Source organism: Equus asinus, chromosome 22 (genome assembly GCF_041296235.1).
Source record: "Equus asinus isolate D_3611 breed Donkey chromosome 22, EquAss-T2T_v2, whole genome shotgun sequence".
NCBI classification, from domain to species: domain Eukaryota; kingdom Metazoa; phylum Chordata; class Mammalia; order Perissodactyla; family Equidae; genus Equus; species Equus asinus.
Genome location: NC_091811.1, coordinates 65,582,003 through 65,598,075, shown reverse-complemented (window position 1 = coordinate 65,598,075; position 16,073 = coordinate 65,582,003). Strand labels below are relative to the sequence as shown.

Below are 16,073 nucleotides of genomic sequence, written 5' to 3'. Positions count from 1 at the left end.
ATGTTCCTTTACTGGAAAAAATGGAAAGGATTGGAGATATTCAAACAAGAAGTATATGTTAATTGTCTTCAAATACTCAAAGGTCTATGATGAGTAGAAGCAAAAACGATTACCCTGCGTCTTCCCAGGTGGGAGGCCTAGGGACAGGGAGCAGAAGCTACGGGGAGTTGGATGGAAGAATTTTCTAATGTTCAGAGCTTTCTAGGAAGGAAGAGGCAGCCAGAACAGGTGGTGAGTTCCCTAACATTAAAGGGAATCAGGCATAGTCTACATGATCACCACTTGGTGGGTAGGTTTGGAGAGAATTCATTTATTGACAAAAAGGTTGGATGAAATGCTCTTACTTTAAGGTTACACTGTAACACTGAGATGTTTTTAATCTAAAGATCATCCCCATTTCCATGTGCTAAGAAATCTAATCCCAACACATGTTGAGCAGAGGAAAAAAAAATACAAGATGAATAAATTAAATGTAAGGCAATACCAAAGTATAAATAGAAAGTGATGCAGGACTCTCGAGGAGAAAGGAATGGCACACTAACAGGAAAACATAATCCAGCATGGCAGCAAGTAAACTTTTAATAAAGAGGAAGCATGAAGACTACACCAGGGAAGAGAGAAAAAGAAAGCCAAGATCCCATGATACTGGGTATGGAGGATGCCTTTGTCTTTCTTGAGAGATGGTTTTATTCATTTAAGACTTTTCTCCTCTGTCACTGGAAAGATAGCCCAGAAGAACATGGGTAGTGTAGCAGCAAAGGGAACAGAGGTTCAAGTGGTAAGATCAGTGAAGCTCTTCAGTGATGACTGAGTTCCTGGCCTCGAAAAGATACAGGATCTGTGTGCCTAGGGGATCACACACACTTGCACGGAAGCCTCTGTCGCCAATGCCGGTCTGTAAGAACGACTAGGGAAGCAAGAAAAACTGGAAATTAAAACCTGGTTTCCTTACAAAGCCCATGTGAAAAACAAAACACAAACCACCTAGAAAATGGGATGTGTCCAAAGCAAAGCCATGGAGGAAACAAAAAAAAAGAAAGAAAATGTGAAGAAGTTATCTCATACACATTTCATCTGAATTTTATCACCATTTGTAATCAACGTCCAAGGTTTCATAATACCCTTTAACCTTATTTACTCAACCCACCGAACAAGTCATCTCATTGTTACCCCGCTGGAAGGAAGAGTGGAGACTCTTTTCATGTTGATAAGAGAGAGAAAAAGGAGCGTCTCCTGGAAAGAACAGGTCCTCAGTAAACTCCTGGAGCCTAATGGTAAGGAGCTGTTATAATCTGTCGCTTGCCTTAACCCTTTCAAAGATTCACCAAAGAGAAGCTAGAAATTCATATAACGGATAAAATAAGAGCAATTTTCATTTAAAAACACAGAAATGTCTCATTACAAAAAAGAACAAAGCAAAAAGAACATGACATCTTATTACTCACCCATTTCCTAGGTCTGCCTCTTGGCCGTTTTTCTCCAGTGGCTTCTGCTTTCTGCAAAATGAAAAAGGAAGTCATATTGTTTCCTACCTGACATTATTTATAAGTGCTGCACCAGGGGACACATTTCAAGTAGGAATGTTCTGGTGTGCAGATGAGGCATTGAGATTGTTTTACAATCCTTCCTCCTTTAGGGTTCATGTTTTTCTCCATGTCTGAGTAGATTCCTCTGCCCCGTTTTTCACTGCATGGTGTAGAAAGCTATGTATGCAACACTTACTCCAAAAGACACTCTCTGAAATGCATAAAAATGCTTTTAAAAGAGCTATTGTGCTTTTCTTTCTGTCCATAATTTTAAAAATATTCTCACATATCCATAATTACATAAATATTTTAGAAAATGTTTCGTAAATGATTTTCTTTCTATGTTGCAACTAAAGTTCCAAAAATAATATTGATATACTGCTAACAATTTACCTACATTGCTAGTCAGAAGCAAGTCTAAATATAAGAAAGAACACATAAGGATTCTAATTAAAGAATACATAAGGGTTCTAATTAAAGAATACATAAGGATTCTAATTAAAGAATACATAAGGATTCTAATTAAAGAATACATAAGGATTCTAATTAAAGAATACATAAGGATTCTAATTAAAAAACACTTGCTTACTTCTACGTAGTTAATTTCCTATTCCTTGCCAAAAACAATCACCACTCAGTTCACCTAAAGCAAAGAGAAAAAAGAGCTGGCAGGAATCATCAATGCAATGTCTGTCTCTGAAACGGAAACTAGGGATGCGAAAAATAATAATTTGTAGAAATGTACATTGCTAACAATGATTCCACACTCAACACAGAACTGACACGAATATGTTGCTAACTACCTTGAGAGTTTGTTTCATTGCTTTACTTCATAGATTTTCTCGTTATCACAGTTGATTTTTCCCTTTTGAACCCCAAGTAATAACATTTCTATAATCACCCCTCCTTAATCCCCAAATACAACAACACACACACATCACATAGATCTTCCATAAAAACATGTATTTATACTTTTTAGGATAAAGAAAACTTAGTACATACTGCTCTGTATATGAGAATCATCTCAAGGCTACGTAAACACAAAAATACAGGTAACCTGAGCCGGGATAACTGGTTTTGCATTTTACTTTTGTTTCCTGGGTTAGCAACCAGAGGTACTTGGTACAGTGATACTAACATTTCCTGTAAGAACTGTCTATCCTGCCAAATGAGACTCTGCTCGCTCTTCTCCAATCTGCCTGGTAGAAACAGATGGAGATACATGATAGATGATAGGTAGGTGGGTAACTAGGTAGGTAGGTAAATAGATAGATAGATACATAGACAAATAAGCCATAAGTTTCTCATCAAATAATATCTCCTTGACCCAGCATTACTATCCAACAGGTCTCATGAATTAACCCAAACTCTGGATGATTGTAATGTTAGTTCACATTGATTGAGCATTTAAAACGCCCCAGGCACTGGGTTAACTCGTTCACGTGTGTTATTCTACTCTTTACAAAAGCCTTATAAGGTAGATATTATTCCTTCTCTTATTTTTGCAGAGGAGCAACAGCGAGGTACATCCCTCCAGGGCACACACAAAGCTGGGCGAGGGCAGCCCTGGGATGTGAACCTAGCTCTGTTTGGACTCTCAAGACTGGGCTCCTGCCCTCCTAACCATGCTACCTCCCCTGATACCATCAGGAGATACTGGAACTAACTGGAACTGTCACTGATTCAGCTAATTTCCCAGAACAGAAGGAAACCTGGTGACCGTCCGGAGCCCTGTCTGTCAGATCTGGGCCCTCTAAATCACGGTCACTATTTCAAATGTCTCCAAAGGCATCTTTTATTGTCAGGGGTTATTGGCACTGCCTTACCTTCAGTCACAGGGCATGAATCAAATTGAAAGAGGGCCAGGAAGGCCCAGCGAGCCACAGCCCCTTCCCAGTGTTGTCTCAGGGAGAGGGGGAGGCGGCCTGCGGGGAACAGACTCCACGCTGGGAAGGTGGGATTTAAATGCCTGTTCTGCCGGTTTGGCTTTACGACTTTAGCAGTTCCCTGAGAACCTTAATTCGGTTTCAAGTGTGAAATGGAGATAACGCCTCCTGTGAGGAGTGGCCGTGCCCACCACAAATGAGGTGCTCAGGAAGTGTTCGTTCACTCCGAAGAACACGGAACTCTTAAAGGGAAAGTTTTCCAATCCCATAGAAGGTTCAGTCAATGCAAATATTCCATTACACCCATCTGTCACCTTTAGAATGAAGCTTTTAAGAAGCCCTTTGGCCAGTATATAGTGAGTTACATGAGTACAAAATTCCTAATACAGAAGCAGTGTCTGATTTAATCTTTGGAAGCAACTGGAAGATTGCAGTTTACCCAGTAGTAAGCTACACAAACATGGAAGATAGAAATCCTTTTAACGGGCATGAGGATGGTAGGAGGGGTTGAGAGGCGGCAGCTACTGGCTGTAAAGGCTCCCAGTGCCACACCGGGTTCTCTCTGTACAGTCGCTGTGTTTCAGGGGCCATGATGTGATCCCGGTGTATCTAAAATCTGTTGAAGAGAGGGCTGTTTTCCAAGAGAGTTTCTCTGCAATTCAAAGTCAGAGAAAGCCCTGCAAAGACGAGGCCTTTAAAAATGAGCCTCCCATTTACAAAAAGCCCATTCAAAAATAAAATTCACACCATTAACTGAAGGGCAAAATATCATGATTATCACTCGGACTTGTTAAAAGCAAACTTGCTCCCTGGTCCTCAGGCCAGTGTTACATGTCAACTGAAACTCTCTGCTGAGACTCCATCTAGAAGAAACACATTAGCTGGGCTGTGTGGCGTCAAGCTGGGAGGTTTTCATTGTTCTTTAAAACCCACATTATTTAATCATTCTGATCAAACTTCACAAAGCCTGCAAAACAAGTTAGGATTTTAGTTTGTAAACCAGCATAGATCCAGGATTTTTACATATTGGAAAACACTGGCTTTAATTTTTTTTCTGTGTTTAATGCTCTCCAGGATATTATTTTTCAATAGAAGACAACAAAACACTCAGGGGCTTGTTTTGTTTTTAATATGTCAACATACGCAATACTGGGGAAGTGTCTATTTGGTTTTCCTTTGCCAGAGTAGAATTTGGTCCTATCCTACAAACCCATGTGTAATTGAGACATAACTTATTCTAAGCAGGCACTGCTTATCTAGCAGGGAAGGGAGACTGGGTCGGAATTCTGCATTTGAAGAAATGAAATTTCAGACTATGACCAGCACTACTAGACCAATATTTGCAACTATCCTATCATCTCTTGTTAAAAGTGTTATTTCTTCCTTGCTTGTCTTCATTCATATTTTCAACTTTTTTTAAGTTTAGATTCAGAACTGTGTATTTAATTTTATAACACGTTTAGAAGCAAGTTCATGACGGATGGGAGGAATGTTCAATGGGAAATGTAATTCTGTCCTCCTCTAAGAAGTTCTGATAGTCTAGGCTCTTAACCGTACTCCACACTAAAAAAATTAATTAAAAAAGAAATTCATCTAGCAAATATAATTCTTGAACTTGGAAATAGTGCTTAGCACGAGTGCCTGGTGCACAAGACGTGCTCACTACATGTCGTTGACTGAAGGAAGGAAAGAAACAAACCCTGGTGTTTATATTACGTGTGTCTTACTTCCGTCCTGCCATCAGAACTCTACAGTGTGATAAAACGTTAGAAGGCATTTCATCTAGCCCCTTCATTTAACAAATAAGAAAACTCTAGATGTGCTCTAATCTCCAAAGTCATAGCCCTGTGGTTTGTTTGGGGGCCAGAAGTCTACGGGCATCAGGCACAGCAGGTGCACACGTCCAACCCCTCTATAAGCTTGTGGAGAGCTGCCCTCCAGAGATTTCTCAACACCTAACTTCACCTGCCTTTCAGACTACTGCAGATAACATTCCCTTGTAGCAGATAGTTTGCAAAACACGTGACAGCACATAGTAGGAGAAAGGTCATAAGCTTTAGAATTAGATTTGAATTCAAACTCAGGTGCCACCATTTACTAGAGTTGAACATCAGACATGCCACAGTTTACAACCGAATCCGTTTCCCCTTTTGTGAAATGAAGACCATAATGCCTACATCAGGAGCTAATTTATATGTAAAGTGCCAGACAAAAGCTATAGCATTTAGTAGGTACTCTAGCGTAATTTCTTCTCTCTCTCCACATTTTAAAATGTTACTCTTAAAAAGAATGCCTTCCAATTCTGAAGTGTCCACACCGATTTTCTGAGCCTTATCTTACCTAAGCAGGGAAGTTACTACTTCCCCCGTCTCACAAATGTGAGGTTAAGCGATCTGCCCACGATCATAAGGAGTGGAACTGAGACCCAGTCTGATGTCAAGGCCATGAAGAGTCTGTTCTGCCGGGAGATATTCCCGTATAAAATAAAAGAGCCACGGGCAAATTAAAAAAGGAAAAAAAAAAACCTTCTAGGGTGAAAATCAAATAAGTAGCTAAAAGTGAAACTTTTCCAAGCTTCCTATAAAGATAAAGGACAAAAGCTGAGATTGGGAACCAAGAAAATTATCCAATTCTGACTTCAGGGTCTCATTTAGATAGCTATTCATTTTTGGCGATTCTAAATGCTCTCATCATATTGTATACGTACTGTGATAATACATGAAAGCCAGAACTCCCCCAGCCCAAATCAGTCAGCACATCTACACAAAAGAAGAGCTAGGAAAATATCTGGGTGTAGCAGCGTCTTGCTTTGTTTTCACGTATCTTTATATGTATATTTTTAAGACTGGACTTAAGAGTGTATGGAGCTGACTACCCAAAGTCTGGAAGGTCCCATTTATTTCATTCAGTTGCTCTTTTAAAAATATAAACAGTGTAAATCAATGTGCACTGCCATCAACATCAACTGGACTAACCAATCAGATTAAGCATTGAGGAAATTCTCATTTTATCTTCTTGATAACCCAGTTCTGTGGGTTTCCAAGTTCTAAGTGCAACCATTTTTAATCTTGAAAAGATGTTACAAATGTTGAAAATATTGAAAAGATGTTGCCATCACAATACATTTTCCAATAGGAAATATAAGGAAATTCTATTATCCACGTAGTTCACACTCATTTTACCCAAGGAAGACCTTAGTGACAACTCGCATGTCATTATTCACAATGCCTGCCTTTAGCCATACAAACATTAAATTAAAACCAAGGCCAAATGGCAGAAAAAGTGATCATTTTCAAAGTTCAAGACTGTCCTCCTTGAAACCTCCCTCTGCCTCTTTTGTAATCAGAGAAATCAAGAGCGATGGCACAAGAGCTCCGAAGGATTACCTTCTGAGCAAACTGCCCCCTGCCTCATCCTGGAGAAAAGAGAATGACTGTGCTGCTCCCACGGAACCAACTGGAAGATGCCACTCAAAACTGTTCAGTGTATTAAAGAAACACAGAACAAAGCCACAGCCTAAAATAGAGTCAGCACTCCATTCACCTTCTTCTCCTGGCTGGTAGAACAAAGATTCATAACTAAAAATTTCAGAATCTAGGATGGCGAAATTCAATGTTCCATGCTTATGCCAAGCGATGTGGTTCCACGGCGAGCGCTGGGAACTACAGAAACTCAACTAACAAGACAAGATAGGTCTGAATGATTGAACTGACACAAAATGCTCTTCAGCAGCCATCTATTCTCAAGAAAGACCTGAAATGTAACAGAATTTCAGTCTGGTGTGGTCTTGTCTCCCAAGCAAAATGATCTGTTGAGACTTTGAGAGAAAAACGAACCCGGGTTGTAAAGGTCAGTCAAAATAATGAGGGGCTTCTGATAAAGAGTTCAGAAGAATGATGGCTTCCAGAGAATTAGAACTCTGGGTCCCTTAAGGAAATTTATTTCATAAAATAATCCAAATGTATTTGAATCTCCCAGACTAGGATCATAATCTGTGATGACTCAAAGGCACTGCCAGATAGAACTTACCGAAGCACGAAGGCTTGGCCCTCCTTGGCAAAGTAAAGTAAAAGGAGTGAGTCAACTGTTTAGGAAAGTCAGCCTAAAATATCAATCTGATGGAGACAACAGTGAGCTTTACCTGATTCCACCTGCCTGAATTCATCTGTATACTCAGATAGGGCCCTGACTCCCAGTGGAAATTACCTACCTGTGAAAACACAGAGGGATCAAACCAGATCACCCCAGTAATGCAGGGAGCAAAGGCTGGAACTGTATGGTAACTTGCAACACCATCTTCCCCTGACATCTATCATGATGCCTTTGGTTACTCTCTTCAACTGGACCTACTATACTCTGAGAAAAATCTCGTCCTCACTCAGCATCTATGCTCTAAAATTTATCTCAAATGATGAGTAAAACCCCCATTCTCTGAACCTAAAACATCTGTGATTGGCATTAGTAATCACTTATGAAAAATCAACCACATTCCTAAGAATGTGATTAGAAGGAGCAGAAATCTGCATTTATAGTATCCAATTAATATCAAGTCCTCTTCGTAAGAGCAAATGGAAGACATACAATAACGTTTATGCTGAACACACTATTTGAAGAACACACACTTTACCTAGATGACATGTTCATTCTACACTTTGCTCTCTAGGTCTAGGTATTACACCAAAAGGAAGTTCAAGCAAATCTATGACATTACGAAGTAGGGCTATCTCACACACGAGATCTTTTTTATTTGCAATTTCCTTCTATTAAAACGTAATTCAATCTCAGGAAAAACTTTTTTCCCAGAAGTACCTGAGTGAGAACTGACTTGAAACTTACAGATGAATTTGACTTGTGACCTTAAACACTAGAGAATTAGCGACAACCCTCCAGTATTCTCTCATGATTAAACAGCCACAACAAAAATCCTAAACTAAACATAAAGGAGTTATATCTTTCCTCTCTCCAAACATGGGAAATGTAAAAATACAAAGTACTTCCATCCAGCACAAACATGAGAGGAAAACAAAGCAAAACAAAAAAGAAATTAAGAGACAGCTGTTCACAGGTATATCTCAAACTAAAACATAAAGGATCAAGACACACACAGACACACACACACACGCAGACACACACACAGACACACATACAGACACACACACACATACAGAGACATACACATACACCCAGACACACAGAGACACACACTCTCACACTCATATGGATAAATTATTTATTCAGGAAAACATTAACTTCTGATTTCTTGTATTAAGATAATATGGAACTGGTTCAGGGACAAGTTTTGAGCACTCAGACTCGAGTTCCTATGAATGACTAGAACTGCTAAACAATGGTCATCCATGGAATTTGTTATAATGGAATATGAGCAGATTGAAGAATAATTATCTTCCGTTCCAAAAGTCCCAGCATAACAACTTGTGTTTTTATAAATGTTTGTTTTAAATATTACACAAATCAATTTTATATTGAATATGGCTTGAAATTACAGTGATTGCTAATTTAGTAGCCGTCCACTTGGTCCTGCAACATTCCACATGCATTGTGAAGTTTCACACTGCTAATTTTCCAACAAGCAATTTTGTTTTCAAATGCCCCAAGGCCAGTTACTGAGTCCAAACACAAATTTTGTAAGTAAAGAAACTCCAGGCAGCAAGAAATTATAAACACACATCATTAGGGTCCCAGTATACACTGCATCTCCTCTAATTTTAGAGTTCTGTTTTCTTATATACTTACCAGTGTTTGTTATATATTTTTCATTTTGATGAATCTCAGTTTTCAGGAGAATACTCAATTTATTAATCATAGAAAACTTCTCATATCTACTCTGGTCAGTCTGGCAGGCTATGTTTATCTTACATGTTCTGAACAATATGACTTTTTCCTTAAAAGACTGCTTTTCAAAATCCTAACAAACATTTTTTTTTTAGAAAACAATATATGTTTGATAAACAAATACATGTTTGATAAGCATGTTTATATAGGGTAGTAGCAAACTCAATAAATACTGATTTGAAAATGAAAATACCTTAGGTTTACACATGCCATGAACAATTCATCAATGTCATTCCTTATTTTGCAAAGTATTATCTTCTCCAAATGAAGCGTAATTTGCAAAACTGAAGAAATATAACAGTCATGTTAAGGGCAGATATATTTATTCACTTTTATTAGAAAGGAGACTTTAAGAACAAAATTCTGTGAAATCATTTTGTCTGGAACAATGAAAGATCCAGGGAAAGACTTCTTTGGGAAAAAGAAAACCTACTTCTGTTGTGGAAGCTGTAATATGTATGCATACACACGAAGAATTATCAGCAAGATGAGGAGCCTAGTAGGGTCATTTGTCAATGCCTATCACTAAAGTAACTAAAAATAAGTCAAACCTTACTTGGGAAGAGATCAACTTTTTTGTTATTTTGCTTTAGATGGTAAATTAGGCACAAGTCTCAGCTTCCCTTTTCCAATGAAGATTGTTTTAGTCAGTGGTAAATTTTCAAATGGAAGAGCGGTGATAGAAGCGTCTCAAAAGAATGTAACACAGTGAGACCTGAAAGATAATTCATTTTCTTTTCTTGTATTAAACTTTAAATCATTTCTTTATGATGAGATTTAAAGATTTCTTCCTGGGAGATGTTACAGTGACGTGTTTTTCAGAGCAATGACATCACAGTTTAAATGTTTGTTAGCAACCTACCAAGATATTCCTTTGACATCTCAGTGGAGTAAATTAAGTTAGGTAAATTCCACACTTGGGTAACATAAAAATGCGCCCTTTGTTAAATTCACCCTTCTTAGTTAATTTAATAAACCAGATAAAATGTACCAAATAGAAAGTATTCGTATTAGGAGTTTCAGATTATATATTGTCACTTTTAAATGACAAGGTAATTTGGAGCTACTTCAAAGTTTACTGATTAAATGTGAGTCATCATTAAATCTTCCCTCTTGAGAAGCAGCTATATTTAACTATATTAAATATCTGCTCCTTCATCTCTGTTCAAGACTGTTAAAATAAAACAGACAAGAACTCATAGTTACTCCCTAAATAACTTTATATGTATCGCTGGTTGCTATGGCAGTTTACAACACTGAAAACTATCATATAATATGGTCAGTGCCCACAGTCACAGAAAAAACCACACAAAATATTAATCCCCAAAAGATGAGTATATAGTCCTTTTTAATAAATACTGCACATGAGGAACTCAAATCTCTTGAAAAGATGTCAACATTTACTTCTGAATTTTGAACCTTGTTTTTAATAATATACAAACCTACAAAATACAGAAACTTTCCTCTGATTTACTTATAAAGCTAAAAAGAGTGAATTTTATATTCATCTCCACTTCTCTCGCCATGTATTGACCCTGAAGTACTTGCTCTTTGCTAGCTCAAATACAACCAACATGAAGTTAGTTTAAACCGCAATTTAAAATTTATAAAGAAAAACACTGGAAATTATGCTTGACTGGGTTCTATCCTGCCTAAAAACATACAATAAATGAGTCAAATATTTGTTTTAAAAACTTATCATTGTCCCATTTAGAACATTTCTGTATCACCTGATGGAAAGGCTTTTTTGAGAGATTATGATATATTACATTGTAAACAAACAGCATACTTTATCATCACATTTAAAGCTGCAAAATTCGTGAAATTTTTTCCAGTATCCCATAATTGGATTTACTTCTAATTATCATCTATTTGGCAAAATACTTAAGTTTAAGAGGAAGACTGGGTTTTGCAGTAGTCATGTAAATAAGCACAAAATAAATTAATCTTTATTATTTTTTCAGGAAATCCTGCAAAAGCTTCAGCACAAGGCAAAAATCTATAGTTTGGATTTGTTTTTAACTGTTTCACAACCGGTGCAAATTTTAATTGTGTTGCTCTCCACCCCCCACCCCTCCCACCCCTGTTTTAAGCTTCATATTATCCTGTGATTGCTTGTTTGCTTAAAAACAACATTGTAGGCATCTTCACGAACTTTCTTGCTAAGCATCTGCTGAGAAATCTTACTAATACTAAAGGCAAGAAATGAATCTTGGACTACCCAGTTGGGACAAACCCTTAGGTGCGGATCTGGCAGGGGAAAATTACAGGGCGGTTCCTGTGGTCGCTGAGAAAGTTGGGAGGGCTTGACTTCAGAAATCTCACCTTTTGAGCTGCTTTGGAGGGACTCTTGTTTTTGCTGCCTTTGGGTCTTCCCCTGGGTCTCTTAGGAGAGGGCTCACCAGTTGGCTCCTAATTGTGGGGGGAAAAAAAATGCTGTTGTGGCAAGAACGTCTGAAAGAAATTGACCCTGACTCTATAGTTATATTTTCCGCATGTGCTGCTCGACAGAAGGGTTGGAACACATTCAGTTCAGCATAAATGGCTGATGATGGTACAGAGTTTACAGAAAGGGGAAATAACTATACTTTTAATCCAAGGTTTTAAAGAGGAAATTCTATTTTGCATGTGAAAGCTAGATTAGATTTCAACCCTACAAAGGTAAGAAAGGCCGACAAGGTTGCACGCTCTACAAAGAAAGTTATACATTTTTAAGGTATAAAATTTGCATGGTTGTGCGTTTGGCAACTCATAGAAATAATAAGCATTTTACCCAAATCCTACTATCCATTGTGCTAGCATTTCAAACAACAGAAATATGAAACAAACATCATAAACATTTCAACAATATTCCATATTGAAAAGATGGTTTTTAATCATCTCTACATATCTGCATTATAGGTCAATTATGACTCAATCAACACATTGAGTGGAATACTGGAGCAATTACCCATGTTCCTCAACTCAAAATAACTCCATCCCCCCTAAAATTTCCAAATACTTATGGTAAATCTGTTGTGGGAGGTTTTGCTTGAATTATCTAGATAATTGCTTCAATTCTCCACTTCCTTTTGGAGATGCAGGCATGGCCTCCAGTCTAACTTTAAATATCTTTTGATAAAAATAAACATTTTCTCCAAAACTTTCTTTCGAGAAAACTTTTATGAGGGTAGACTGAAAAAAACGAAGGGGGGGGGAAGCGAGAAGGAATGGAAGAGTCTGGGAAGGAGAAATTGAAACTATCAATAGGTTTAGCAAAACTTTAAATGGCTTCTATGCCAAGTAGTAAATACTCAAGTGGTTGAGAGAATGCGATGATTAATATTCCAGATCCTAAATATTTATCCAGTGAATCATCAATTTACATTTCATTCCGATTCGGTGATTAAATGAGACTAATTAACTTAAAAACGCATGAAAGTCTTCAATGAAAATTCGCATCCTATTGAGAGAATCTGGGGAAGGTTGTCTGCAAGCTTCTGTCGGACCACTAGCGCCAGTGGGCACATCCGGCGCAAACACAGCGGAGACACATTTTTCTTTCTTTGTGAACTCTGCCTTAACTCAGAGGTAAAACTTCCAGTCCCCCCCAGACCCCAGTGCAATTTCTTTGGGATTATTTTTTGGAGGTGGGGGGCTATTAGTAGAATTAGAGAGAGCCGGGTGGCGGGTGGGAAACAGGGCGGGGGGAAGGGCAGAGACTTCCTGGGAGGTGTAAAACAGGATCCTAACGCGGTATAAAGTGTCGCTGGGGCAGAGCGGGAAAACGCAGGGGCCTCTAGATTGGCTTGTTTCCTTTGATGATTTCAAAAAGGTACAACCCTCTCCGTTTTTCTAAAACGCTCTGGCAAGCAAACATTGTTCGATTTCCCCACCTTGCTCTCGGGCAGCTTTGGGACTCTAGGATTATTTTCTACTCGGCCTCTTTGCCATGAAGCAAGCGCTTTAAGGCTAAGGAACGAAGGAGAAGTTTTAAAGCCCGCGGAAGCGGAGTTTAAATGTTCTCAATAGACACGTCCCGCTCCAGCCCTGCCCGCCGAGGCTTGGAAATCGCGGCGAACAAAACCCCCGCCCTGGGCGCTGCGCGCAGCTCTGCAAGCGCCGGCTGCACGCTTAATTGGTTGCATCCGCAGACAAAACCCTCCACTCCGCGGGGTCCCGGGCGCCCCTCGATCGTCCCCTCCCAGCCCCCAGCCACTTGCCCTGGAGAAGCACATGGAATGTCTGCAGTTCCGAGGCGCGGGATCCTGGGGCAAAAAGGGGACGGGGCGCCTGGTGAGGAAGTGACCCTAGCTACCGTGCACCCTCTCGGACACTACTTTCCACCGCGCTTTTGGCCAAACGAGTTAATCCCGTCCCATGGGGACCCAGGCTCTCCTGCAGCCCCTTCCCCGGGACACCTCGGCGGCGGCGGCCCGCGGGCTGGCCGCCGCGGCGCATTTAAAGAGCCCTAGGAGGAGCGGGCGGGCCCACGAGTTCTTTGTCGGGAGGGCGCGAGCCTCGGGCCACCGAGAACATGGGGAGGGCGTCAAGGGGGCGGCTGCGGCGCGCCGGTCCGCGGCCCGCGAGCAGCCCGCGCGGGCGGGAGAAAGAGCCTCCGGCCCCCAGGACTCAGCCCCTTGACTCGGACCCGCCAGAGCGCCCTGCCCCCGGAACCTCCTTCCCCCGGCGCAATTGCGAGAGCAGCTCGGAAAGCGCCGGGCCGCTCGCCGCCGCCGGGAGCCCCCGCGCCACGGCGGGCCGTGCACAATAGCGAAAGTCCGCGGACGCGCCGCGCCCGACCCCACCTCCCGCCGCCACCCCGCCGCGCGCCGCGGCTCCCACCTCCCGCCCGCAGCCGCGCGGGCGCCCGGGGCTCCGCCGCGCACTCGCGCCGGGGACGCCGCGGCCCCCCCTCCGGCCGGCGGGCGGCGCGCGGCGACCCGGCTCCCGCGCTCGGGGCCGCGCGTGGCCGGGCCTTCGCGGAGGGCGCGGAGGTGGGCTGGTGCCCCCACCCCGCCCGCATACTGACTTGCTGCTGCTTCCTGGGTCGGCCGCGTCCTCTCTTCTGAGGCGCCGGGGCGGCAGGTTGTCCCTGGGCTGAAGTGGACGGCTGCCCGGCGCCCTCACCGCGTGCGCTCATCCTGCCTCCCGCCGCCGCCGCCGCTACCGCCGCTGCAGCCGCTGGCCTCAGCCGCCCCGAGTCCGCCCGGCACCTTTCGGGAGACGGGGCGATAGGGCTGGAGGACGAGGCAGGGTGAGCGAGCGGGCGTGCTGCGAGGGCGGCTGCTGCTTAGGCTGCCGCCGCTGCCACCATCAACACCGGACGTCCAGCGGCTGCCAAAAGAGAGCAGAGGGGAGGAGGAGGAGGAGAGAAGGAGGCGCTGCTGGTGGCGGCGGCAGCGGTGGGTGGGTGCCGGAGGTGGAGGTGGCGGTGGAGGTGGAGGTAGCGAGAGGAGCAGGAAGGCGAAGGCGAAGAGAAAGAGGGTTGGAAGCGGGAGAGGCTCCCCACTCGATTTGGGATCAGGAGTTGCGGTCACCGGGAGCACTTCGGAAGAGGCTTGGAAAGGGAAGAGACTTGGAGTGAATTGTGTCCCTTGAAATGTTAGGCGGGGAAAGAATTCCTCCTCCTCTTCCCCCCCTCTCCGGCTCGCAGAGCAAGAAAGAGAAAGAGAGAGAGAAAACAAATAGCGCTTGGGCCGTGGGGAAGCAGAGGCAGGACGGGGAGAGTCGGCCGGGACCGGCTCGGGCACTGAGCGCAAGCGAGGGACGGAGTAGTGGGTGGCACCGCGCCTCCTCGGGTGGCGGGAGCGGGCGGCAGCGGCACGGGAGAGTCGGAGGGGGACGGGCTGCTCGCTCCTGCGTCCTGCACCAAGCGCGCGCTGCCGGGGCTGGAAGTTTTCTGAGTTCCTGCCCCAGGATTCAAGTGGGATGAGTGTGTGTGTGTGTGCGCGCTTGGGGAAGGGGCGGCGGGGGGGGGGGGGGGAGTGCCCACCTCTAATCGTGGGCGGATAAAGGGGAGGGGGCTGCGCAGGAGGAAAAGTATGAGGAGGAGGGAGGCCAGGCGGACCGCCGAGCCAAGGCGCCTGGCCGCGGGCCAGAGGCAGCGTTCGAAATACAACTGCCTCGGCGGCGGCGGCGCCCGGGTGCCACCCGGAGCCCCGCTCACGTGCTCCCGCCCGGCGGCGGGGTTAAAGGGACAGGCCGGGGATCCCGGGCCGGCTTGCCGCCGGCCTCGCCCCGCCCGCCGCCCGAGGTCGCCCCTGGGTGGTTGTCCTAGGAAGGCGCGGGAATGCGACTGTCCCAGAGCCGCCTTTAGGGGCTTGGCCTTTACCTGCACCTCCACGATGCGGAGCCAACGCGCTGCAGGAAGCGGCGAGCTGCACGCGCGGCGGAGTCCTAGTTCCCTGTGAGTGGGAAGGAACGGAAGAGGAGCAGGAGCCGGCCCCCGGCAGCCCTGCTCTGCCTCGGAATGCCCTCATCACAGATCGCACCACCCGGCGCGCGCGCACACACACAGACTTGCACGCGGATACACACGCACACACGTGCACGCAGATACACGTGCACACTCGCAAGGCACATGCATGCATAAACACACACTTAAACCCAACACGCCCGCACTTACATGCACATTCGCAGACACAGGGACACGTGCAAACAATGCACACACATGCACACGCAGCGCGCCAGCCTCTTCATTGAGACTTTTTTTTCTCCGGGAAAGACTAGAGGCGACGCGAAGTCTCCCCCGGGCTGGCGCTGTGCACCCGTGTTCCTACGCTTGCAGGGTAACGGGGTTGCCCGGAGCCGGGACCTGGTAGCTTCC

At 43.8% G+C, this 16,073-nt stretch overlaps 1 protein-coding gene across 2 annotated transcripts in view; it reads right to left on the bottom strand.

Moving 5' to 3' along the window:
- HMGA2 (high mobility group AT-hook 2) overlaps positions 1-15,188 on the bottom strand; it is a 126,925-nt gene extending 111,737 nt beyond the window's left edge. The window contains exons 1-4 of one of the 2 annotated variants that reach the window (XM_044755774.2): positions 14,277-15,188; positions 11,591-11,677; positions 1,446-1,496; positions 556-907 (exon numbers count right to left, since the gene is read on the bottom strand). In XM_044755774.2, coding sequence (XP_044611709.1) covers positions 785-907; positions 1,446-1,496; positions 11,591-11,677; positions 14,277-14,387 — 372 coding nt within the window. In that variant the 5' untranslated portion in view covers positions 14,388-15,188 and the 3' untranslated portion in view covers positions 556-784. Of the gene's footprint in view, positions 1-555; positions 908-1,445; positions 1,497-11,590; positions 11,678-14,276 lie in introns of those variants that run through there. The other variant, XM_044755775.2, reaches the window with a different exon arrangement.
- Positions 15,189-16,073: the final 885 nt, after the last annotated feature.